This window comes from Myotis brandtii, unplaced genomic scaffold (assembly GCF_000412655.1).
Source record: "Myotis brandtii unplaced genomic scaffold, ASM41265v1 scaffold348, whole genome shotgun sequence".
Lineage (NCBI taxonomy): Eukaryota > Metazoa > Chordata > Mammalia > Chiroptera > Vespertilionidae > Myotis > Myotis brandtii.
Window position 1 is genome coordinate 341,778 of NW_005363397.1, and position 26,202 is coordinate 367,979.

General features: G+C 42.9%; 1 protein-coding gene across 1 annotated transcript in view; it reads right to left on the reverse strand.

Moving 5' to 3' along the window:
• The window catches only part of CTTNBP2 (cortactin binding protein 2), a 187,160-nt gene that overhangs the window by 29,681 nt on the left and 131,277 nt on the right, over positions 1-26,202 (reverse strand). Inside the window, 4 exon segments of the mRNA XM_014544027.1 lie at positions 7,742-7,929; positions 8,081-8,233; positions 21,188-21,287; positions 21,368-21,454. Of these exon segments, the coding sequence (XP_014399513.1) occupies positions 7,742-7,929; positions 8,081-8,233; positions 21,188-21,287; positions 21,368-21,454 (528 nt within the window).

A 26,202-nucleotide genomic window follows, 5' to 3' on the forward strand; every position in this document is an offset into this window, starting at 1 on the left:
GAAGAAAGGGGGAAGACCTGGGGGGAGGGGGTGAGGGGGGGTTGGGTGGATGGACACATAAAGGGAGAAAATGGGAGACATCTGTAATAATGTCAACAATAAAATTTAAAAAAAAGGAATTTAAGAAAAATAAACTAGGCCCTGGCTGGTGTGGTTCAGTTACTTGTGCATTGTCCCATGCACCAAAAGGTTTGCAGTTCGATTCCCATTCAGGCACATGCCTAGGTTGTGGGCTAGATCCCCTGTAGGATGAGCTGGATGCGGCTGATCAATGTTTCACTCTCCATTGATGTTTCTCTCTTTCCCTTTCTCGCTCTCAAAATTAATAAAAAATATTTAAAAAACAAAAAAAACTTGGGTGTCTTGTAATTACTTATGTAATTTTTTTGGGGAAAAGACATTTAAGTATTAATAATGATGAGTTAATAGAAGTATCAGTAATTTGGAAAGCTAATGACTTTTCATGGTCTTTACCTCGCCTTTTTTCCTACTGGTTGAAGACATACAAGGGCTGTGATTTGGTGAAAAGCATCTTATCTAATAAAAGAGAAACATGCAGATTGACCACACCTCGGCTACACCCACAAGCTATGCCCATCAGCCAATCAGGAGCGAGTATGCAAACTAACCCAACTAAGATGGCCGTGGCCAGGGAGCTGGAGTGAGCAGGAGGCTTGGGCTGCCCCTGGCGATGGAGGAAGCCAAGCTTCCCGCCTGCCCTGGCTGGCCCTCAACTCTGCTCAAGGCTACAAAGTTTCAATTATAGAAGATAAATAAATCCCAGATACCTGATTCCAGCCACTGTGGCCTCCGCTCAAGGAGGGGCTGGAAGCCTGGGTTGCCCGGGGCCGTGGCCAGCCTGCAAACAGCCATCAGCCCCTCACCCAGGCTGGCCAGGAACCCTAGCAGGGACCCCCACACTGAAGGGGGTGTGGCCAGATGGCAAACAGACCTCAGCCCCTCACCCAGGCTGGCCAGGCACCCCAGCGGGGACACCCACCCTAAAGGGGGTGTGGCCAGCCTGAAAACAGCCCTCAGCCCCTCACACAGGCTGGCCACACCTTCACAGGGTGAGAGTCACTGCTGGGGGGCTTGGCCAGCCTGCAAACAGCCATCAGCCCCTCACCCAGGCTGGCCAGGCACCCCAGCAGGGACCCCCTCCCTGAAGGAGGTGTGGCCAGCTTGAAAACAGCCCTTAGCCCCTCACCCAGGCTGGCCAGGCACCCCAGCAGGGACCCCCTCCCTGAAGGAGGTGTGGCCAGCTTGAAAACAGCCCTTAGCCCCTCACCCAGGCTGGCCACGCCCCCCCCAGTGGGGACCATTACCCCATGGGGGTGTGGCCAGCCTGCAAACCACCATAGGCCCCTCGCCTAGGCCACTCCACGCCCCAAGGGAACCCCCACCCTGATCCGGGACACCCTTCAGGGCATACCAGCTGGTCCCCACCTGTGCACCAGGTCTCTCTCTATACTAATAAAAGGGTAATATGCTAATTAGAGCAGATGTCTTCCGGACGTCATTCTGGACGTCCTTCCTGACAAAGCCGGGGCCCAAGGGAAGCCAGCCCAGGTGCCAGGTGCCTGTGGGTGGCCAGAGGAGGGAAGCCCGGGTCCCAGAGGGAAGCTGATGCCAGTGCCGGCAGCCGAGGGAAGGAAGGCCTACTCTTGCATGAATTTTCATGCATCGGGCCTCTAGTATATTTGTAACCAGCCAACTGACTTTAACATAGCTTGGGGTAGAATATTTCTCTGATTAAATTAGGAATTTCAGAGAGCAATTCAAATCACTAGTGGTACCCACTGTCCACTGAATTACCATAGCCATTCCCCCTCTCCCCTCCCCCTGCACAAATGCATGCTCATTCATATCCTCTAAGACAGTGATCGGCAAACTCATTAGTCAACAGAGCCAAATATCAACAGTATAATGATTGAAATTTCTTTTGAGAGCCAAATTTTTTAAACTTAAACTATATAGGTAGGTACATTGTTATTAACTTAATTAGGGTACTCCTAAGGCTTAGGAAGAGCCACACTCAAGGGGCCAAAGAGCCGCATGTGGCTTGTGAGCCGCAGTTTGCCGACCACAGCTCTAAGACGACAGACACAATTTTGTTCAGAAAAAGGTGCTTTCCTCCCCAAGAAGGAGATTAACAAAGCTTTTTATCCCCCACATACCCTGCTTCCTATCTTTGAACATGTTTGAGGGAGTATGTGCCTGAAGTCCTGCAGACAGACATCCTGCACTCTTGAAGGGAGATCAGGAGACTCCCCCAGACCCGGCACGTGACATGGTGAGGTGCTTAACTGACATCGGCAAAACCTACCGTCTGACATTTGGTTATGGTGAGGCGAAAAAGCCTCTTCTTGTGGAGCAGCTAGCATTGGGGTATTGTGTTAGTTACAGCTTGAAAATACTGTGCTGATCCACTGTGCAGGATTAAATGAACAAAATCAGGCGAAATCAAACTTTTATTTAAAATCCACCTAGACACTCAGCTACTGAACAAACTTAAGAATGTTAAATTAAATAGTATTGTACTAGATTTGATTAGCCTTAAGTTAATTTTGTTATTTGGGTGAATATAGAATATTTGTTTTAGTATTCTGAAAAATCACTAAAAGTTATTATTACTCTTAAAAATGTGCTTAAAGAGGCTTCTGGTCAAGATGGCAGAGAAGGTAAATGCTGCACTCACCTCCTCCCCTGACCACATCAAAAGTACAACCAAATCACAGAACCACACCATTCAGAACGCCTGAAGACTAGCTGAACACTTCTACAGCTAAGGATATACAGAAGAAGCCACACTGACACTAGTCGGAGGGGTGGAGACACAGAATGAGCAGGTCCCACACCCACGTTTGGTGGTGGTAAAAAATCGGGAGGTATATCTGAGTTGCAAAGGTCTTCCCTTAGGAGTGAGGAATCCCAGTCCCATACCAGGCTCCCCAGCCCTGGGTTCTAGTGCCAGGAAAGGAAGTCCTCACAACTTCTGGCTGTGAAAACCAGTGGGGGTTGTGGCTGAGACAAAGAGCTCCTGGAGTCACAGGAGTTCCTCTTAAAGATCCTGCACACAAACTTACTGATAGACTCACTCACTGTGAGATACAGTGCTGGGGCAGAAGTTCAAAAGGAGCCAGGGACGTATGAGGTGGGACTGACCTGTCTGGCTTCAGCATGAGGGCTGGTGTTAACATAAGTGCTGGCAAGAGGCCATTGTTCCTTTGCTGAGCCCCCCACATGCACGAGAAAATGGGAGCCATATCTGAATCTCCATCCACATGGCTAACACTGTTTGCTCTCCTTGGTGATTCCCTGAGACCCCACCCACCACACCCAACTTGTGGGGTCACCTATGCTCTTTCTGGTGGCTTTTCCATATAAACAGCCTGTCTTGGCTCATGCTCCAGTCTTTCCAAAAATCACTCAAAGGATCACAGGCTCAAACAAGTAGTATCTGGTCTCACATACCTCATACCTCTTCTTACTAGGCAACCTCAAGCCCAGCAATAGTGGAAGCCAGCTTCAGTTCACAGGTTAGCCTCTCCCAGGCACCTCCAATCCCAGAACAAGTGGCAACCATCTTCACAGCACCTTGTAGCTCATACCAAGTGGCTCTGGGGAAGGGCACAGGCAGTGGCTAACCATGGCCTATACCAGAGCCACTCTCAGGAAGTTCTAGAACTAACACACCTGGTGGCCAGCTTTGGATCACAGCAGAGCACCACCCACCACTTCCACAAAGGATTCACCCAAAGGGCAGACTCAGCAGGCACCAGAGCCTCCTAAAGCAAATCTTGCTCTGTAGGGTCAGCCCCTGTACAACAGCTCCTCCACTGTAGTCATGGGCAACCCTCACTACCAATCAGCCTGAGGATCAATCCCTCTCAATTATGGTCAAATAGCAATAATGGCTCATCTACAACAGGAGGACACACATAATCCACATGAGGGACACAGTTGGAGCACCCAGCTCAGGGGACAACGGTGATTGTGTGACTGGGCCCCACAGGACACCTAATACGTAAGACCACACTATCAAGACTAAGAAATACAGCAGCTCTACCTAATTCATAGAAACAAACACATGGAGGCAGCCAAAATGAGGAGACAAAGAAACATGAAATGAAAGAACAGAAAAAAAAAACTCCAGAAAAAGAACTGAACAAAATGGAGACAATCTACCAGATACAGAGTTCAAAACACTGTTTATAAGGGGGCTCAATGACTCAATGAGAACTTGAGCAAAGAGGCAGGAAACATAAAAATCTATAATAATAAAAGCATAATATGCTAATTAGACCGGATATCCTTCCGGAAGACCTTCCAGATGAAGCTGGGGCTGTGAGGGAAGCCTGGGTCCTGGGTGCCTGCTGATGGCCGGAGGGAAGCCCGGGTCCCAGGTGCCAGAGGGAAGCCAGTGTCGGCAGCCAGGGGAAGGAAGGCCTACTCTTGCACAAATTCCGTGCATTGGGCCTCTAGTGTAGATATAAAACAAAAAAGAACTTTTCAGACATGAAGAATATCATTGAACTGAAGAATACAGTAGAGGTAATTAACAGTACATTAGATGAAGTAGAGGATCAAATCAGCAATTTGGAAGATAAGGTAGCAGAAAACACCCAATCAGAACAGCAAAAAGGAATCTAGCCTGGCCTGTATGACTCAGTGGTTGAGCATTGACCTACGAACCAGGAGGTCATGGTTTGATTCCTGGTCAGAGAATATGTTTGGGTTGTGGGTTCAATTTCCCAGTGTGGGGCATGTAGGAGGCAGACAATCAATGTCTCTCCCTCTCCCTCTCTGAAATCAATAAAAATATATTTAAAAAAGGAAAAAAAAGGAATATAAAAAAATGAGGATAGTTTAAGGGGCCCCTGGGAAAATGCCAAGAATACAAACATTTGCATTACAGGGTTACCAGAAGGAGAAGAGAGAGAGCAAGGGATTGAAAACATATTTGAAGAAATAATGAGGGAAAATTTCCCTAACCTGGTGAAGGAAATACAAGCCCAGGAATTGCAGTCCCAAACATGATGAACCCAAAGAGGCACACATCAAGATATACTGTAAATTAAAATGTCAAAAGTTAAAGGCAAAGGGAGAATCTTAAAAGCAGCAAGAGAAGCAGTTGGTTACCTACAAGGGAGCCCTGTGCAAGTGTCAGCTGATTTCTCAACAGAAACATATCAGGCCAGAAGGGACTGGTATGAAATATTCAGAATGATGAACAGCAAGTATTTATAAGCAACATTAGTCAATCCAGCAAAGATATCATTTAGAACTGAAGAACAGATATGAAAATTGAAGAACAGATAAAGGGCTTCCCAGACTCGTTTAAAGGGCTAAATGAGTCCATCACCACCAAACCAGTATTACAAGAAATATTAAAGGGACTCTTTAAGAAAAAAAAAAAAAGAAAAACATATGAATAAAATGGTAACAAAAGGGACTCTTTAAGGAAAAAAAAAAAGAAAAACATATGAATAAAATGGTAACAATTACTTTAAATGTAAATGAACTAAATGTTCCAATCAAAAGATATATGTGGCTGAATGAATAACAAAATAATACCCTTAAGGTATTAAGCAAAGAAAAAAAAAGAAGACGACTCATGGACACAGACAGCAATATAGTGACTGCCAGAGGGAAAGCTTTAAGGAAAAAAAAAAAGAAAAACATATGAATAAAATGGTAACAATTACTTTAAATGTAAATGAACTAAATGTTCCAATCAAAAGATATATGTGGCTGAATGAATAACAAAATAATACCCTTAAGGTATTAAGCAAAGAAAAAAAAAGAAGACGACTCATGGACACAGACAGCAATATAGTGACTGCCAGAGGGAAAGGGGTTTGGGAGAGGTAGAAGAGAGTAAAGGAAGGCTAAATGGTAATGGAAAGAAATTTGAGTTGGGGTGGTAAATACACAATACAGTATACAGATGATGTACTGTATATTTGTATACCTCAAACCTATACAATTTTATTAAGCAACTAGAGGCCCGATGCATGAAATTCGTGCATATCCAGTCCATCTTGCTCAGTCCTGATTGGCTGGACCCTAGCAGCAAGCTAACCTACCGGTTGTAGCATCTGCCCCCTGGTGGTTAGTACATGTCATAGCGACTGGTTGACTGTGACCTATCGACTGTCTGCCCCCTGGTGGTCAGTGCACGTCATAGTGAGCAGTTGAGCAGCCTTAGCATATCATTAGCATATTACGCTTTGATTGGTTGAACAGCTGACTGGTCAACCAGACACTTAGCATATTAGGCTTTTATTATATAGGACTATAGGCCCGGTGCACTTGGCAGGGAGGGTCCCACAGCCCGGCCTGTGCCCTCTCGCAGTCTGGGACCCCTCGGGGGATGACCACCTGCTGGCTTAGGCCTGCTCCCCGGGGGATTGGGCCTAAGCTGGCAATCAGACATCCCTCTGGCAGCCCGGGAATGCTCAGGGGATGTCCACTTGCCAGCGGGAAGCAGGCCTAAGCTGCACTCTGACATCCTTAGTGCTGCTGAGGAGGCGGGAGAGGCTCTTACCACCACCGCTGTACTGGCAGCCATCAGCCTGACTTGTGGCTGAGCAGAGCTCCCCCTGTGGGAGGGCACTGACCACCAGGGGGCAGCTCCTGCATTGAGCATCTGCCCCCTGGTGGTCAGTGTGTGTCATAGTGACCAGTCATTCCCAGTCTTTCTGCTGTTAGGGTCAGTTTGCATATTACCCTTTTATTATATAGGATAGAGGCCTGGTGCATGGGTGTGGGCCGGCTGGTTTGCCCTGAAGGGTGTCCCGGATCAGGGTGGGGGTCCCGCTGGGGTGCCTGGCCAGCCTGGGTGAGGGGCTGATGGCTGTTTGCAGGCTGGCCAAGCCCCCTGGCGATGGAAGCTCCCAGCCTCTCCTTTTTTTCTTTTATTCTGGGATTTATTTACCTTCTATAATTGAAACTTTGTTGTCTTCAGTGGAGCTCAGAGCTGGCCATGGCAGGCAGGAAGCTTGGCTTCCTCCATCACTGGAGCAACCAAGCCTCCTGTTTGCTCCAGCTCCGTGGCTGCTGGCCGCCATCTTGGTTGGGTTAATTTGCATATAGTCACTCTGATTGGCTGGTGGGCGTGGCTTAAGGCATAGCAAAGGTATGGTCAATTTGCATGCTTGTCTTTTCTTAGATTAGATAGCCAAGATATGAAGCAACCTAGGTGTATATCAGTGGATTTATTGGGGTCTTCACTTCATAAGTTTCATAAATGTCTAATTGCTATGTTGTACACCTGAAACTAATATACTGTATGTCAACTGTAATTGAAATATAAAAAAATGTTAAAATATAAAATGTGTCAAAAGAGAATTCTAATTTTTCATGTCACTTTTTAGTATTACTGTGGCAGGTTTAAGTCATATATTAAAAGTAGCTTGAGTAGATGGATAATATTCTGAAGGCCCCTGTAGCAGTGGCTCCTCCTTAAGAAGAGTAATTTTCCAATCTAGTCTTCCACAGAACTTAGAACTTGGTGAGACGCCCTGAGAAGAATTAATAATGGTAAAACCTATTTGCCTTTTTCAAAAAACTTAACATAGTCCAGAAACTTTATGGGTTTTATATGCGTTCTCTTATTTAACCCCTGACTATCCAAACATTGCACTTGCCTAAGGCCACATGATTACTAAAAGATAGGACCAAGCCCAGGTCTCCCAAAGCCCCTCTCCCAACAATAGGCTGCAGCTGTGGGTTTTACCTTATTCACAACTTTCCTTCTTAAGGACCTCTGCAGCAGGCCCTGCATGGGCTCGCCATCCCACCGCAGCTGCACCCAGCGGAAATGCTGCTGCACCAGCAAGTCGGAGCCCTGGAGGCAGGCCTTGGCAATGGTGCCCATCAGAAAGCAGTTCTCATGAAAGTAGTAACATTCTGGCATTCCGTTTCCTAAAATAAGCCATATTATGGGACACATGCAAATTACAATAAGTCAAAGAAAGAACATGAAGTCTAGCATGTATTCTGGGGAACAGAAAATGTAGAATAGTCTCATGGGAGCTTGCTTCTCAGCATGCTCTCATCTCGCCACAATCTTTACCTTTTGAAAAAGTACAGGGGCTTTCAGTGCTGCGATTTTCCAGAGGTGCCAAGAAATCTCCCAATAATTCAGACAGTGAAGCTTTTTCCAAGTTCTCTAAGATGATGATGATTTTCTTATTAACAGGAGATTGTTTCACTGGGATCAGATAAGCTGTGGTCAGAAATGAAATGCAGTGATTCAAGCTTTTACAAAATATCAATGGGCAAAATTTACCAAGTCTGAAGATATAAAATTTTAGCAAAGATGTGACATACTAAGAATGCTCTTCAGTTGCTGACCCAGTAGAAGGACTCCGGCCAACAGTTTGGCACTATTTAATAGAGGTGAAGATACACACACACAACCATCCAATAGCAGTTCCACAGCAGATCCCAAATGGAATCACTCCAACTGTCCACCAACAGTAGAGTGGAATAATAGGAATATATTCATGCAATGGATATTAAAGTGAACAAATAAGCTTCCTTTTGAATGGATCTGCTGTTTTCTGGATTTCATCTCTGTCTCTTTAAAGAGTTATTCACTCATTTTGGTGGAGACATCCTCTTAATTTCCCAGAAAGAATCAAGATGGTGGCATAGGTAAATGCCCGTACTGGCCGCTTCCCACAACCACATCAAAATTACAGCTAAAATACAGACCACCATCATTCAGAACCACCTGAAAGCTGGCTGAATGGAAATCCCACAACTAGAGAAGTAAAGAAGAAAAGCACATTGAGACTGGTAGGAAGGACAGAGGCACATAACCGTGGGTCTGACACACATGTGTGCCATTTTTTAATCAGGAGGGAGATCGTCTCTATGGAGACTACCCATGAGGAGCAAGGGGCCCCAGCTCCACACCAGAGCCCCAGCCCAGGGTTCCAGAGCTGGAAAGAGAAGTCCTTGTAATTTCAGGATTGTAGCTGAGTGATAAGGAGGTGGCTGGAATCCTAGGTGTTCCTCTTAAAGGGTGAGTGCACAAACTTACATGATTGATCCTACTTCTTCTGAGCTTTAGCGCCAGAGGACCCAGACACATATGGGGAGGAACTGATTGCTGGCATCAGGGCAGGAACTTGGGGTGGCTTTCTCCCAGACAGGGATGCTCATAGAGGTCATTATTCCTGTGCTCTGACTTCCCCTGTCACAGGCTGACTGGCAGCCATTATTGAGTCTTCATCAGTCCAGAGCACACTGTTTGCTACACCCAGTGATTCCCTGAAACCCCATCCCATCCAATAAGCCCCACCCAAGCTGTTTGCAGCAGCTTTTCCATATGAATGACCTGTCCTGGCTCAGGCTTCAGACTTTGCTAAAATCTCTCAAACAAGCTGCAGCTGGTGCCAGAGGGCCCCAATCCTATCAATAAAAGGCCCAAGACTCAGCACTAGCACCAGCCTGCCTTTCTTCACAGCTGGGCTTTGCCTGGGCACCTCCAAGCCCAATACAAACAGGAAATAGCCATCTGCAGATATCTCTGTAGCTCCTGCCAGGTGGCCCCAGGAAGTGGCTGGCTTTGCACCTCCCTGGAGGCCCTAGAGCCAGTGCACCTGGTGGACAGCTTCAGATCATAGCAGATTACAACACTACACATCCACAAGTGACACACTCAAGAGGCAGACTCAGTGAGCACCAAAGCCCCACTGAAGCAAGTCCTGCTCCATAGGGGTGTTTCCTGCACAGCAGCTTTTCCACTATAGTCACAGCTGGTCTTCATAGCCAATTAGCCTGTAAGTTTACTTCTCCCAGTGATGCCAACAGCAATCAAGGCTCAACAAAACTGTACACAGCCCACACAGGGGCAGACTTAAAGTGCTGAGCCACTGGGCCCTGCAGGACATCTACTACACAAGGCCACTCTACCAATTCCAGGAGACACAGCAGCTACACCTAATCCACAAAAACAAACACAGGGAAGCAGCCAAAATGCAGAGACAAAGAAACATGTCACAAATGGAAGAAATGGAAGAAAGCAAACTACTTGGATACACAGTTCAAAACCATGGTTATAAGGTTACTCAAGGCTCTTTATGAGACTTTCAAGGATTTTAGTGAGAATGTCAAAGTCATGAAAAAAAACCACATCAGTAAAGAATTAAGCATACACAAAGTGAAATAAAGAATAATTTATAGGGATTCAACAGTAGAGGAAGTTCTGAGAATCAAATCAATGATTTGGGATATGAGAAAGCAAAAAACACCCAATCACAATAGCAAAAAGAAAAAAGAATCCAAAAATATGAAGATAATGTAAGGAGTCTCTGGGACAACTTCAAGTGTACCAATATTTACATTATAGGGGTGCTATAAGGAGAAGAGAGAGAGCAAGATGTTGAAAACCTATTTGAAGAAATAATGATAGAAAACTTCCCTTACCTGGTGAAAGAAATAGACTTACAAGTCCAGGAAGCACAGAGAATCCCAAACAAGAGGAACCCAAAGAGGCCCACACCAGGACACATCATAATTAAAATGCCAAGGGTAAATACATAGAGAGAATCTTAAAAGCAGCAAGAGAAAAGCAGTTAGTTACAAGGGATGGCCCAAAGGACTGTCAGCTGATTTCTTAACAGAAACATATCAGACCAGAAGGGAGTGGCAAGAAATATTCAAAGTGATGAACAGCAAGGACCTACAGCCAAGATTACTCTTCTGAGACTGAAATAGCTTTTCTGTATGCTGTGAAGCTTTAAAAATTAGACTAGAAACAATAACAGCCACCTCTCAATTTAGTTGTATTTGTGGGAGCTGTTACACTAGTGTCTGGTGTGTGCTGGATTCCCTTCAACCAAGTTATTCAGTAAAAAGTGTTAAAATACTATGCATCTCAGTGTTTAAATGTTCTCTCAGGAATACATTGATTATGGAAGTATGATAAATCTATAGCTTGTTAAAACAACGATGAAAAACTAACAAACCAGTAATAAAAAACATTAGGTTGAATGATTTGTGTATCCATTTTCCTGTAACTAAGGACTAAAGGTTTTTCCTTGATTAGTGTTAGTTGTCTGGCTAGCTCCAGTGGCCCTAAAGCTTCGGTATCCAGCAGCCAGAATCCATCTTCAGAAACATGTAACTGCATTTCAACAAACATTTATCCAGTGCTCCCTAACTTTATGTCCCATGTTAAGTGTTATGTCTTATCATAGGTGACTAATTCTAATTGGGAGCGTGGCATTTTAAACTAAAATATTATGAGGAATCACATCTTAATAGGTTATGAGAAGGTGTTCTAGGTTTAAGAAATGGCATACATAGGCAGAGAATGGAGGCTGGGCAGGGCTCAGTTCAGGAAAGTGAGAATAGCTGCCTGACAGTGACTCAAAATTGATACGTCCCTCTAGTCAGGACTGGCTGGGAGCTTGTTGTGGCACCACACTGGTGGAATGGGATGTAGCAGCAGCACAGCGGGCTGTGTCCTCCTGGGGCTGGGGCTGGGGCTGCATGGTACAATCACCTGGGACCCATTCCCAGAGGCTATGATTTAATTGGCCTGTGCTTGGCCTGAGCACTTCGTGTGCAGCCAGGGTGAGACCTGCTGCTAAGATCACAACCCGACCACAAATGAAAAGTGGAATGCCATGTTGGGAGGGAGAAACCACCAGCTCTGAGGACCAGTGGAACTCTTTAAGGAGGAAGATCAACAGGGTTTGATTCCTGCTTTGAGATCTCACTTTGTCTTTTTAAATTTTCATATAAATTATTTTTTTGTTTGCTTTTCAATTATAGTTGACATACAATATTCTATATCACTCCAGTGATTAGATATTATAAAACTTGAGTGATTATCCCAAAAATTCTCATACCAAAACACATAATTAAAATGCCACAGGTTAAAGACAAAGAGAATCTTAAAAGCAGCAAGAGAAAAGCAGCTAGTTAGCTACAAGAGAGCTCCCATACAACTGTCAGCTGATTTCTCAACAGAAACTATGCAGGCAGAAGGGAGTGGCAAGAAATATTCAAAGTGATGAATAGCAAGGACCTGCAACCAAGATTACTCTACCCAGCAAAGCTATCATGTAGAATTGAAGGCCAGATAAAGAGCTTCCCAGAGAAGGAAAAGCTAAAGGAGTTCATCACCACCAAACCAGTATGACATGCAATGTTAAAGAGATCTTACTCTCATGTAAAGAACAGACTGGAGAGGAAAGATACAGGAGAATGCACCTACAGGCTTTTATTGCTGAAGTGAAGGACCTCATTCAAGGCAGAGGATGAAAAGGCATCTGGAGAGAGGTCAATAAGGCTCAGGGGTAGCAGTCTAGAGAGGGGAGTAGAGAGGAAATATCAGTGACAACCAGGGTTCCCACCAGAGAAGAGGTTGTGCAGTGAATGGAGGCAGAGAGCACATGAGCAAGAGTGTACTCGGAGAGGGGGTGGGAGTGCTAATTTATGGTTCAGGCCTGATGTGCTTGACAAGTATAGGCAGACAAAACAGAAGTACTGCCTTTGTCAGCTTAGTGACCCTAAGTCTACACCTCTCTGAGATGTCCAGCAGGTGGTGGGACGTGAGGATGGGAGCAGCGAGTGAGGATTCAGGCTGCAAATGAAATAAATGAGTTTACAGAAAAGAGACGGCAAACTTATTCCCCTGGATCCACAAGCAAGAACTGAGTTGCTAATGACTTCATTATTCCCATGTTTAATGTACAATTCGTGTCCTAAACAGGATTGCTGTTCCTAACAGTTGGGTTGGGTTTCGCCCTCATCTTTGTTTACCTTAGTCTCCCAGGAGGTACCAGCAAGGGTCAAGCAGACTGGGTTTCTCCAGTGAAAGCTTTGTCTTCAACACTGCCAGCCTCATTTCCTCCATTTTTCACTACAACCTATTTCTCCATCTGACCATTTAGTTCAACATCCTCAAACAACTTAGTCCAAAGGCAAATTTTATTTTAGTTGAGAAATAGCATGTGTCTAATTCAGGTAATTTAGCATAGTTTCAGGTCTATTATTTTAACCAACCACAGAAGCAGGAAGTCATTACGGTTTCCAGTTTGAAGGGTTAAGCCTCTCTCTGATCATGGTTTATGGAGACAAAAGGCTACCCACTCCGTGTTGGAACTGGAGAGTCCTTCTGGCCTGATGCCAGAAAGTTAACCGTTTGGAATGCTTTTGCCTTATGCTACTTCAAAGTCCTATATCAGAAACTTATCTACTCTTTTTTTTCTTTTTTGGCCCCTTTTTTTCTCCCAACATTATAGCCTATGTCAGCCCTGTTCCTCTCCTGCAGGTTGATCATCGTAAACAGACATCCCCTGGGCTAGGTCAGGGCTACGCTGCAGCTTTGAACACCCTTGTATTAAAAGTTCCAAAGAGTCAGTCCTAGAACAACACTCACTGGTTTAAAAATGTTTGACATATCATTTATAGTTAAACTCAAACTCCTGTGTCTCTAGAGTGACCCTAAGTCTACAATCTGCCCCTTGGGAGGAGAAAGCAGCTGTCTTTTACACTGTCTGCTTGAAAGAAGGGCTCGGCAGGGGTGAGGCTCTGAGAGTTCAGATGAGGAGCCAGGGGCAAGCCTTGGAAGAGCCTTCTGTATGTGATGCAGGACCAGGGAGGTGAACTCAGCCATGTAGATGCCAGTGAGCACAGTCTCCTCCTGTTGTACATCATTCCATCCTCATGACTTCTAAAAAGGAGAGTTCACTTAGGAATTCAAAGTATTATTTTAAAATATTAATCTAGGGCTGAATTTTTTTTTACGACTTACTGTCACATGTGATTTGAAAAAGTATCTGTTTTGCTAACCTAACTCCCTACCTTACACTGAGGCAAATTTTGACACAAGTCTAGTGCGTGTTCACAGCCTCCTTACATTCAACAGAGGCATGTGGCATGACTATCTCGCACGAAAGGCAACCTGAGAAGGAAGATGTTATTTTAAAAGAAACACAGAAGAGCTCTTGCTAGGATAAGTGCTATGTCATTCTTTTTGAAGTATTCTTTTGTTCTACCTTCTTTTCCTCACTGGTAGCATTTTTAAACTCCATATAATTGCTAAATTCTTAAAACATTATTTAAAACACATTTGCTACTCTTCCTTCTTCTATTTTTAAAAAAATATATTTTATTGATTTTTACAGAGAGGAAGGGAGAGGGATAGAGAGTTAGAAACATCAATGAGAGAGAAACATTGAACAGCTGCCTCCTGAACACCCCCTACTGGGGATGTGCTCGAAACCAAGGTACATGCCCTTGACCAGAATCGAACCTGGGACCTTTCAGTCCGAAGGCCGATGCTCTATCCACTGAGCCAAACTGGTTAGGGCATCTATTTTTTTGCTTGTATACTTTATTTACTCATTCTCTGTCCACTGGCTTTCTTTTTACAGATTCACAGAGAGGAACAAAGAAGGTAATATATGTGCTGTGCACAGTGGAAGATAAACTTCAGCATTCGAATCTTAGCCCAATCCAACTTGTTTAAATCTATTTCATTAAAGAAAAGAAAAAGGTTAAAAACCAAGAGTAAGCATGAAATACCTTAAGAATCAGTGTATTTCTCACTTGTAGTAATATAACTTGATCAATTTAATTTCTTGTTTAAAAAAGCAAGAGAGTAACTGGTAGATAATTCCCATCCCCTCATTATTCTCAAAGCTTGAGTGGGACAGACTAGGAATATCTTTTTCTTCTCTACTCTGTTCTTTCCCATCACTTCTGGACCACAAGAACACACTGCTTTGTGCTTTCTGCACTTTAAAAGTGACACCACACTCGCCCTGACTGGTTTGGCTCAGTGGATAGAGCGTCGGCCTGCGGACTGAAGGGTCCCGGGTTCAATTCCGGTCAAGGGCATGTATCTTGATTGCGGGCACATCCCCAGTAGGAGGCGTGCAGGAGGCAGCTGATCGATGTTTCTCTCTCATTGATGTTTCTAACTCTCTATCCCTCTCTTTTCTTCTCTGAAAAAAATCAATAAAATATATTTTTTTAAAAAGTGACACCACACCCATTGATGGATCTTACCCCCCTAGTTCACGAGATTCCCTGGCACTGCTCAGAAGCACTTGGTATCCCCACCTATAGGACCTAAAATGTATGTTCTCCATGAGCTCTTTGTTGGTCAACAGAACATGAAAGTGATGGTGGAGGGAGTTTTAGGAGATGAGGATGGACATCAGCAAGAGCAAGGTCAGACAGAGGGCAGACCATAGTGTTCTTGACAACCTAACAGTCAGAGAACTTTAGTTTTTATTCTGGAACCACTGGAGTATAACAAAAGAGAACTGTTATGAGCGGTTTTGTATTCTAGACTGAGCTCTCTGGAAGCCCATGAAGGGAGGGAGTCCGGAGCAAACAGGAAGGGTTAGTGATGAGGCCTCCTTAGTTTCTTGAGTAAGAAGTAAGAGTTGGTAGAGGGAATGTAGAGCAGGAAAAAGAGAGGGGATATATGAAGCAGATTCAACAGAACTCAGGACTGACCAGATGTGGAAAATGAGGCAAACTGAGGAATCGATGATAATGCTCAGGTTGCTAACTTGGGTAACTGCATTCAAGATCTTAGCAATAAATGTTATGTCTTAGTTTTGTTATTAAAAAGAGAAGGAAGATATCTGATGCTTATAAATTACTGATCTTTTACTTATTTATAATAATGACTGTTATAATAATAATGTTCAAATACAGAACAAAAACCCTTTCATATTTGGAGATGACATACTATTTGCTACATAATAGAGTGGAGAGTGTTTGGGCCTCAGTCTACTATTCAAAAACTTCATTTTTCATGTATTGTACAGCATGGTGATTATAGTGAATAGTACTGTATGGCATATTTGAAAGTTGCTAAGAAAGTAGATTTTAAAAGTTCTCATCACAAGAAAAAAATTTTTAAACTATGTATGGTGATGGATGTTAACTAACTACATTTATTGTTGTGATTACTTTGCAATATATACAAATACTGAAATGTTATATACCTGAAATTAATGTTATATCTCAATTAAAAATAAAATTTAAAAAATATGCCATTTTCAAATCTAACTTTATTTTTATGCCCTATCATCACCTACTCCCTGATCAACTCCTATACTCTCTAATCTTACTTCTTTCTGCCTCCACTCCGAGCAAGTTCTTCTAATTGCTGCACCTGAATATGACTAGCATTTTCTTTTTCTTTGACCATGCTATTTCCCGTATTAGGAGATTCACCCATTTATTCTCCATAAGAATTCAATAAGTGTGCAAGGTGAAGTTTAAAAAAAAAAGCTACATGACTAGCCTTCAAGGAGTTTATAATATAATATGTGTTTGGGCCAAGGTAAAAGCCCAAATAATACCCCCAGTGCCTTGACCTATAGTTAGGTGGGGCCCAGATGTATAAACAGAGCCTACTACTGTTCATTAAAGGGAGTTGTCATACTGGAGGGATCAGGTAAGCTTTCATTTGAGATGTCCTTAGACATTTTAACAGGGACTTTTCCTGTCATTTCCAGAAGGGCAGAGACCATATCTACTTTAATCAGTACTGTATATATTAGTGATGGCGAACCTTTTGAGCTCGCGTGTCAGCATTTTGAAAAACCCTAACTTAACTCTGGTGCCATGTCACATATAGAAATGTTTTGATATTTGCAACCATAAATATTTTTGATATTTATTTTATATATTTAAATGCCATTTAACAAAGAAAAATCAACCAAAAAAATGAGTTCGCGTGTCACCTCTGACACGCGTGTCATAGGTTTGCCATCACTGGTATATATAATACTCTGCATAGTACCTGCCATGTGTTAACTGTAGTGTGTGCTGGGGTTGTATGTTCACTCTAAAATTCTAGATGAAAATTGTAGCTTGAACAAAGACACGGAGAGTGGAAAAACAAAAAACGTGTAAGGAGTAAACACCATATTTTACTGACATCTATTAAAAAGACAAATATTCCAAAGAAGACTTACAAATGGCCAACAGGTACATGAAAAGTCAACATTACTAATCTTCAGAAAAATGCTAATCAAAATCACGAGATCTTGCTTCATGCCTGTCGGAACAGCTAGCTATTATAACAAAGAGAAGAGGCAAATGTTGGCAAGAATGTGGACAAATGGGAAGCCTTGTGCACTGTTGATAGAAATTCATGTGGCTACTGTGGAAAACAGTATGGAGGTCCTCAAAAAATTCAAAATAGAACTACCATATGACCCAGCAATTCTACTTCTGGGTATATATCCAAAGGAAATTAAATCAGGATCTTGAAGAGATAGCTGCACCCCCTTGTTTGCTGCAGCATCGTTTACAATAACCAAGACATGGAAACAACAGAAAATTAAACACACACACACAGAGGAATATTATTCAGCCATAAAGAAGAAAATCCTGCCATTTGTGATGACATGGATGAACCTGGAGGACATTATGCTAAGTGAGATAAGTGAGACAGAGAAAGACAAGTACTGTATGATATCACATATGTGGAATCTAAAAAAGCCAAACTCAGAGAAACAGAGTAGAGTGGTGGTTGGCAGCACCTGGGGAGTGTTGGGGGAAATGAGGAGATGTTGGTCAAAGGTACAAACTTTTCAAATATAAAATGAATACATTTTGAGGATCTAATGTATAGCATGGTGCCTATGGTTAACAACATATTATATATTTGAAAGTTGCTCAAAGGGTAAACTAATATGTTCTCACCACAAAAAAAAAGGGTAATTATATGACGTGGTGGCGGTATTAGCAAATGCTATGGTAGTAATCGTTTTGCAAATCAATGCATTACATTATACACCATAATCATACACAATGTTTTATCTACATAAAAAAAAATAAATAAAGTTCAAATAAGCAACTTGGGAGGCAAGAACCACAGAGAGCTTTTACTTAGGGTCTGGTGGTCTCTGAGGGGCGCTCAGGGAAGAGAAGCAGTAGGCAGACAGCCATTTACAGAAAAGAAGACGAGATGTAGGAAAGGAGGCAGAAGGTAAGATGATGTCACTGGGGATGGGCATTGAGGCCAACTTGGCAAGATATAACCATGGACTGGCTATGGGAGAGGGATGAGGGGTCCATGAATGAGAAGACCGTGGGGTTCTATGTGGCCCTCATATTGCTTTAAAAATTGAAATAGTTGAGCCCAGCCTGTGTGGTTCAGTGCTTGAGCATTGACCTATGATCCAGGAGGTCGCTGATTCCATTCCCAGTGAGGGCACATGCCTATGTTGCAGGATCGATCCCCAGTAGGGGGCATGCAGGAGGCAGCCAATCAGTGATTCTCATCATTGATGTTTCTATCTCTCTCTCCCTCTCCCTTCTTCTCTGAAACCAATAAAAATATATTAAGAAAAAATTGAAATAGTTGACAACATTGAAAGAAAGAAACCCTACATTTTTACATGAATACCTAGACTTCCGGCTTTTTCCTAAAAATTACAAGATTTCAGGACACTGACGCTACACTTCTGCCAGCAACAAGCTGCTGGAGCTGAGAGCTGCCCTCAGGTAGATGGAGATGTCCCTCCTCCTCCCCTAGCCCCACCCAGTCAGTTCACCCCTTCCTGTGGCTTGTTGGCACTTGGGGTCATTTAGGTTTTCAAGCTTGTCAATAAAACCTGAGTTTCAAGTGTGAGGGGCCAAAAGACTTGCGCCACTCAGCAAATTTGGAAGCCAAGAAGAGGAGCTCTTTTTAAGAAGATGCTCCCCAGAGATTTAGAAATGCTGAGCCATCCACCTGAGGTCACCCCATGACCTAATTCACTGCTCTCCTACGTTTTTAGCTCACTAAGCTTAAGCAGAATTCAGCCTGTAGTTGCTATCTATCTAATAGAGAGAGAACAAAAGACTTTAGCTTCTAACTTTGAGATGAAACAAGGCAAAGCTGAAAAATGTAGGGGGCCTTTGTTACATAACTAAGGGGGAAACAGACATCTTGGCACAGGTGCGTTTTTAAGGAATAGTGCCTGGCACTGATTAAGGTAAGATTCAGGAGTCAGATGCTTGGGTTTGAGTCCTACTCCTCCTTTGTGTCCTAGCTGTGAGATCTTTTGGTCAAAGTATTTACCCTGTTTTCTCATGATTCATGTTTATAAATCAGGATTGTTTAGATCAGGGCCTACCAGAGGAAGAGCTTAATCAATGTTAGCTATTATTAGTAGCATCTTCAGAGAAAACAGCTTTCTGTAGCTAACTTTCACTAGTTTCTGACCAAAGGCTAGGCTGGGTACCACAGCAACATTCAGATTCTAGTGGGATTTTCTCGTCCCCACAATGTGCTTCTAGGTTTGGGAATCCTCGGTTCATGCCCACAGCTGCGGCTTAATTTTATTTTTTTTTATTTTTTATTTTTCTTAAAAGCTACCCATATTGCAATTTTATTTTATTTTATTTTATTTTTTTAATTATTCTTTTTAAAAAAATATTATAATAAGTATTACAAAGGGTATTACATATGTGTCCTTTCCCCCCGCGGCTTAATTTTATTTCTTCATTTGGGAACTGTTGGTTATTTCCTTCTTCCTAAGCATGGTCAACAGTTGCCCTAGCCACCAGATCTCACCCAAAGCTGAGAAGCACCCCTCCTCCAAAAGGGAGATGTGAATTTGCTTTTCAAAGCTCCCTCCATGGATTTTGCAACTGCTTCCCTCCGTCACCTGCTCCCCAGGGCTCTCTGTAGCTCTAATCCAGTGGAGACTGGAGTCTGGTTCTTTCAGTTTTGTGCCATAGTCACTAGACATGCTATGCTATGCAGGACTATGCTAATTGCACCTGTGGTGAAGCTTAGCGTCTTCAGCTCTGAAACCTATTATAGAACTTCATGAAAATGTTGTATTAATAAACACATTTAATCCTGGTTCTGCCACTGTGTAGTTGTGGCAAGTTACTGAACTTCTCTGTGCCTGTTTCCCCACCTTTGAAATGAAGAGAATTATACCTACTTGCATATGCTGTCACAGAGATGAAATATATGCAATGTGTTTAGCAAAGTCATGGTCAATAGCTTACTAAAGGTGACGTGGAGAAAGCAGTTCACCCCTGGTACAGCGGTAAAGGGTGTTTTGGTTGTAGAAAATTTATAAATAAAATAAATTACCATAACTGATGTGTTTTTCATGATCACTGTGCAATTCTAAACAGCAGCAGTGATGCCATTCTCAGTCCCACTAGGGCAGACTGCTCCCACCACCTCCTCCCTTGGTATACCTCTGGTGCCAGTAATACAGCACTCACATCAGATGAGTTATAAACAAAAGATAAGAAAAAGAAGGGAAGACAATGCAGGAAGTACAATAAATGCAATGATATAATATATATACAGAAAAATATTTTTTTGCGAATATTCATCTGAGTTCCCAATTTTTTTTTTTATATTTTATTGATTTTTTACAGAGAGAGGAAGGGAGAGAGATAGAGAGTTAGAAACATCGATGAGAGAGAAACATCGATCAGCTGCCTCCTGCACATCTCCTACTGGGGATGTGCCTGCAACCCAGGTACATGCCCTTGACCGGAATCGAACCTGGGACCTTTCAGTCCACAGGCCGACGCTCTATCCACTGAGCCAAACCGGTTCAGTGGTTCTCCGCCTTCTGGCCCTTTAAATACAGTTCCTCATGTTGTGACCCAACCATAAAATTATTTTCGTTGCTACTTCATAACTGTAATGTTGCTACTGTTATGAATCGTAATGTAAATATCTGATATGCAGGATGGTCTTAGGCAACCCCTGTGAAAGGGTCGTTCGACCGCCAAAGGGGTCGCGACCCACAGGTTGAGAACCCCTGCCATAGATGCTTTTTTTTTTTTAAATCCTTATCTTGAGGATATTTTCCCATCAATTTTTAGAGAGAATGGAACAGAGGGAAAGACAGAGAGAAATACCGATGTGAGAGAGACACATCGATTGGTTGCCTCCTGCACACACCCCGATCAGGATCAGGGCCTAGGCCGGGTAGGGGGGAGCCTGCAACTGAGGTACGTGCCCTTGACTGGAATCGAACCCAGGACCCTTTGGTCCACAGGCCGACGCTCTATCCACTGAGGCAAACCAACTAGGGCCCCTGAATAATTGAAAAGTTGACTTAAATGTATCCCTAAGCAACAAAGTTCATTTCCTTTTAATGGCGTCATTGAAGAGCAAGCCCTTTGGTTATCATAATTCAGTTTGCTGAAGTGGTCTTACCGCTACTGATGAACAGGTCTACTAGCTGCTCCTTAGAGAAGTCAGCATCCACTTCAGCTCTCACTATCTCACAAGAGAATCCTGCAGCCATCTGTCTGTGCTGTGCAAGGGAACAGAGTGGTTAGTTCTACACACATTCAAGTTTTCAAAAAAGGGAGAGGGTCTGCAAGTCATCGATACCTTCATGCAGACTGCAAGCTGATGTACTATGTAATCTTGCAAGCTTCCTTCCGGGCCATGGAAAATGACAGTATGATATTGCTCGACCTATTAATAAACCAAGAAGAGAACTTAGATGGAAATGCTAAGTTCAGAGGAAAAATAAAAGTGGTCTGATTGTCCTCAGCCTTTCAAAAGATTAAAAATCATATTTTAATTAATTAGCTTTATTCGTTCAGCACATCATGCTTTTCACTTTAATGTGAAACACGGCAAATACTGTATTTATATACTTATATAGTATTTTACATAGTGTTTATATACTTAAAGCAAGAGATGGCATTTTATGAAAAAGAAAACTCCTTGTTCTATTCTCTATGTTCAGTTCAGCATATTGGCTGGGAACAGGGTTCCTAGCATATTTTGTCCCTTGCAGATGTTCTATAATTTTTAGATAATCTTTGAGTTTTCCCAATGCTTATTTTACTTTTCAGTGATTAAAATAGCAATGAATCTCATTAAGAGGATTTTAGAAAATATAAAAAATCACGAAGGAGCAGAACAGAAACCACTAAAGTTACCACTGCAAACACCTGTTTCCTTCTTGCTTTTTTCTTTGCACAGTTGATGTGTGTATTTGTATGTTTTTTAAGAATCCATGAGCAGCCTGGCTGGTGTGGCTAAGTGGTTGGGCATCGACCTATGAACCAGGAGGTCACAGTTCAATTCCAGGTCAGGGTACATGCCTGGGTTGTGGGTTTGATCCCCAGTGTGGGGCATGCAGGAGGCAGCTGATCAACAATTCTCTCTCATCATTGATGTTTCCCTCTCTCTCTCCCTCTCCCTTCCTCTCTGAAATCAATAAACATATAATTAAAAAAGAATCCATGATTGTAATCTTTTTTATAACCATTGTATATCAGAGAGTATCTTTGACTTTTTATGTAAATGATATCTTGATGAGTATAAATACACTCTTTGATCAACTACCTATATTATTCCGGTTTGGAATTCGGTGTTCCAAAGAAATTTAGGGCGAGGCTGATCACTTTTACTTTGTAAAGGAAAATATCCTACCTGGATGCCGACAGGATTAAAAAAAATCTTTACCCTTACGTATAAGGATACCTACTTCATCTGAGAACATACAGAGACATAGCATATACTGGATGAAAAGCCAATGACCTTCTACATAGGGCAAAGGCAGGAGTAAGAGGAGGGCAGGTCATTCTCCCACCTTCATCATCCCAGGGATGAGCTCCCACTCCCAGCCCAGATGCCTGGGAGAAGCTTTCTTCTTGGAAAGGTCTTACAGTAAAGGACCTGGGCAGGTGAAGGGCCAACCTAACTGATACTGTTGGAGGAGCTCATGTATGAAGACCGAGCCACCCACACTTAGAGAAATGTTAAACATCAAAGGCTCTGTTTACTCTTTATAATTTGGAATGGAACAATGTAAGGATACACATGCACATGTATCTTTGTGTTGCTGTTGTTCTATTGTGCTCTGACATTGTCCCTTTGAGATCACAGAAGGCCGCATCTTTTGAGGGTGTCTGGGATGGACTTCTGTGAAGACAGTGACTGTGTCCCTGGCTCAGGGAAAGGCAGATTCTGGGATATGAAGGGAAGGCTTGAGGAAAAGGCCTTAGCATGGAAGGAAGAGGGAACTCCTTCCTACCCAGGGCCTTTAAGACTTGAGCTTTGGCCTTTAAGGAGACCAAGACATGCTTAGAGGAACTCCTGGAACATAGAGAAAAATGAGGCTTGACTACCAGGTGTCAAACCATGAGCTAAACAAAGAAGTAGTCCTTTAAGGGGCTCCTTATATTGGACTTGGGACTGGGTTTTAGGCTCTGAAAAACAACATTATCTGGCAGCCACCAATGATTTTTCTCTAGGTTCAAATACTATTCCACTATTGCTAAACCTTCAATTTTCTAACTAGTATAAATCTTGCTTTATTTTTTTAATATTAGTAAGATGATAATGATGTAGTAGGCAGTTAGACAGGCATTAGCACCTTTGGCCAGATACCCAAAGGTGCCTAGCAATGGACAATTGTAGGGTGGAACCTCACCCCCAGGGTGACCTTTCCCCCGCTAGCATAAAGCTTGCCATGTGGTATAGACCCCTGACCTTTCATATCACTGGTCTTGCAGTGTGGACCTCCCCTAACCTGTGGTAGACCTGGCAGGTACCCATCAGTAGAGACCACAACCCTGAAAGGACAGGGACACAGCCACAAAGCTGATGAATATTCTGTTGAGATCCTCCCTTGGGGTCTCCAGATAAATACCCTCAAGACAAGGGACTCAGCACTTGCTCTTGGTCTCCCTTGAACACCCCTCGCCTTTGCCCAGCCCCTTCTTTCCCCAAGGTGCTCCCTCTCCCTTTGCCTCCCCAACCCCCTCGATCCCTTGTATTTGTCTTGGTTCTGGATTCTTTCTTAGCCAGAACTCAAGTACCGAGGTTGCTGAACCGAGGTTCAATTGCCGGTAACAGTTTCACCAGCATTAGAAGGGTATCAAAAGTGTTTTCCTACCTAATTTCCAGTTGGCTGCTAATAGGTAGGCCTAACAGTCTCTTGCCCCTATAAAGGCAGTAAAAAGTTTTTCTAGTTTCTTGCCAAAGGGAGACTTCAGTTCTATTTTTCTGTTTTTGTGAGGTTTTGTCACTTTTCAAAAGTACTTAAGTGGGAAATAGCATGTTAGGTACCGCTAGCCAGGTCCAATTTTAAACCATAAACCCTGAGCTCTCCAAGTTAATCTCAAACCGCCATGACTTATTGGGTGGAAATTCTCTCACAAGGAACAGACTGTTTTGCACCAGTGAAACTCAATACAGAATTTCAAGATCTACGGAATATGCTACTCGAGATCTTCAAGTAGTATTGCTCTTTAATCTTATTTCTGAAAACAACAGTGCTCTCTGTTCATTACAGCTATCCTGTCAAACCGCCTGTACTTTCTTAAGATTGATTTTGAGATCATATAACAGCTAGAGACCCAGCTTCACAGATAAGCTGCCTTCAATCTGAATACCTCATCTGTTCTCAGACTGGTGGGGGCTTGACAAATATAAGCAAGAAACACTCCATTTAAAATTTCGGCCATTCACTAGCAGTAAGCATTTTGTGTTCACATAGACTAATATCCTTTCTGGGAAAAGGTAAACTATAAATAAGTGAACTAAGTAAGTAAATAAAGGGAAAAACAAATGTATAAACTTCCAGGTCATGCATACCTTCTAATGAATGCATTCCATTAGGTTTCTCCTCATTTCAGGTATTATCAGTTTTTTTGTTAATGTTATTTTGTCTATCTCGTCACATGATGTAATTGTGTTGGTTACATTCTAAGTTCTGAACAATAACAACAAAAAAATTGCTGGGAGCCTATTGCTCTACCGAGACTGGTGAAAACATGCAAAGCTATGCCAAGAAAACATATTTATCTATTCTAGCATTATCACTTATATTTCTCTAAATAGCAAGGTCTGAGGTCTAATAAATATACATGCTACGTGCTTCCAGCAGAGGGCACTAAAGACAGACAGTAGGTAGATGGAAAGCAGACAGATTTTTGGGGGTGGGAGTTAAGTATTTTAATCCTGTTGAGATATGTTCTTTGAAAAATAAAATCAAAGTTAACTTCTAAAAGGTGAATTGTAGTTGCCAGAATTATCTAAGTGCATGCTTACAGTGTGACCTTTTGGCTTATTCCTAAAGGGACACAAGCCTTATTATCACAATTGGTACCAATCCCTTTTATTCTTGTCTTCACAGCCTATTCAGAAAGCACGCGTCAATTAGTGCTTTGTGAGGCAAATGAATTCTGGATTAATTGGGAACAATGACCTCAACAAAGGCCCACCCATACTTTTATTTTTTTTTCCCTCCACAGTGTTTTTCTTGAAAGTTTACCAGAAGAGCTATTGTTTCCACTATGGTCAATGTGGCACCTGTAATGTGGCTTCAGACTAGTGGCATAATTTTAGAGCAATAAACTTAACCTTTTATTGGAAGTTTTATTTGTCAGAGTCTGAGGAAAAGCTTCTACTGTCTTGAGACCACGTTAGGCCAGATTGCGGTGAGATGTTGAACTCAAAAAAGAATGAAAAATAAAAGGTCTTCCCCAAGCCAATAAAATTGGGATGGCTATAGCTTAAGGTATCATGCTTTATAGCTAGTGTTACTGATAACGTTGCAATAATCTGCCTATTTTTTAGCAGGAAAGGAGTAAAGGAAAGACTAGATGATACAGGCATGCCATTTAAACAGCTTTGCTAATTTAACACTCCCCACTGATCAATGGGGGAAGGGACTGGACATGGCCACTGCAAGGGTGCCAGACCTTAATATTTAAACGCCTAGACAAAGGAGCACATGCTCTTGGCTCTTGGTTTTTACCCTCTAGTTCTCTTGGAACTCCTGCCGCACGGGGCACGCTCCTCTGCATTCGCCCGTGTGGCTCATGGCCACATGGGACCCACACAATGGACTGATGGACTTTAATTGGCCTGAATGCTGAACTAGACCCGGCTGCAACATGGAACGAAAGCTCTGGACACTGGCCCTCCTTTTGGCTTTACTGGAATCCCAGCTGCCCCTCTTTCAGGACTGGGTTAAGGGACATGGGACTTTTTAACCAGAGGAATGTAACTCCATGCAAGTAAAGCCTTTCACCACATCTCATTCTCCCGTAGGGGCTTCTGAAAATGCTTATGTCAGTGATACCCCAAGAACCTCACACCTAGTCATGTCTGGGAAATCTGGCCCCCAAGTTCCTCCAGCAACATTACCATTGTTATTAGCTAGTTATTAATGACTAGAGGCCTGGTGCATGAAATTTGTG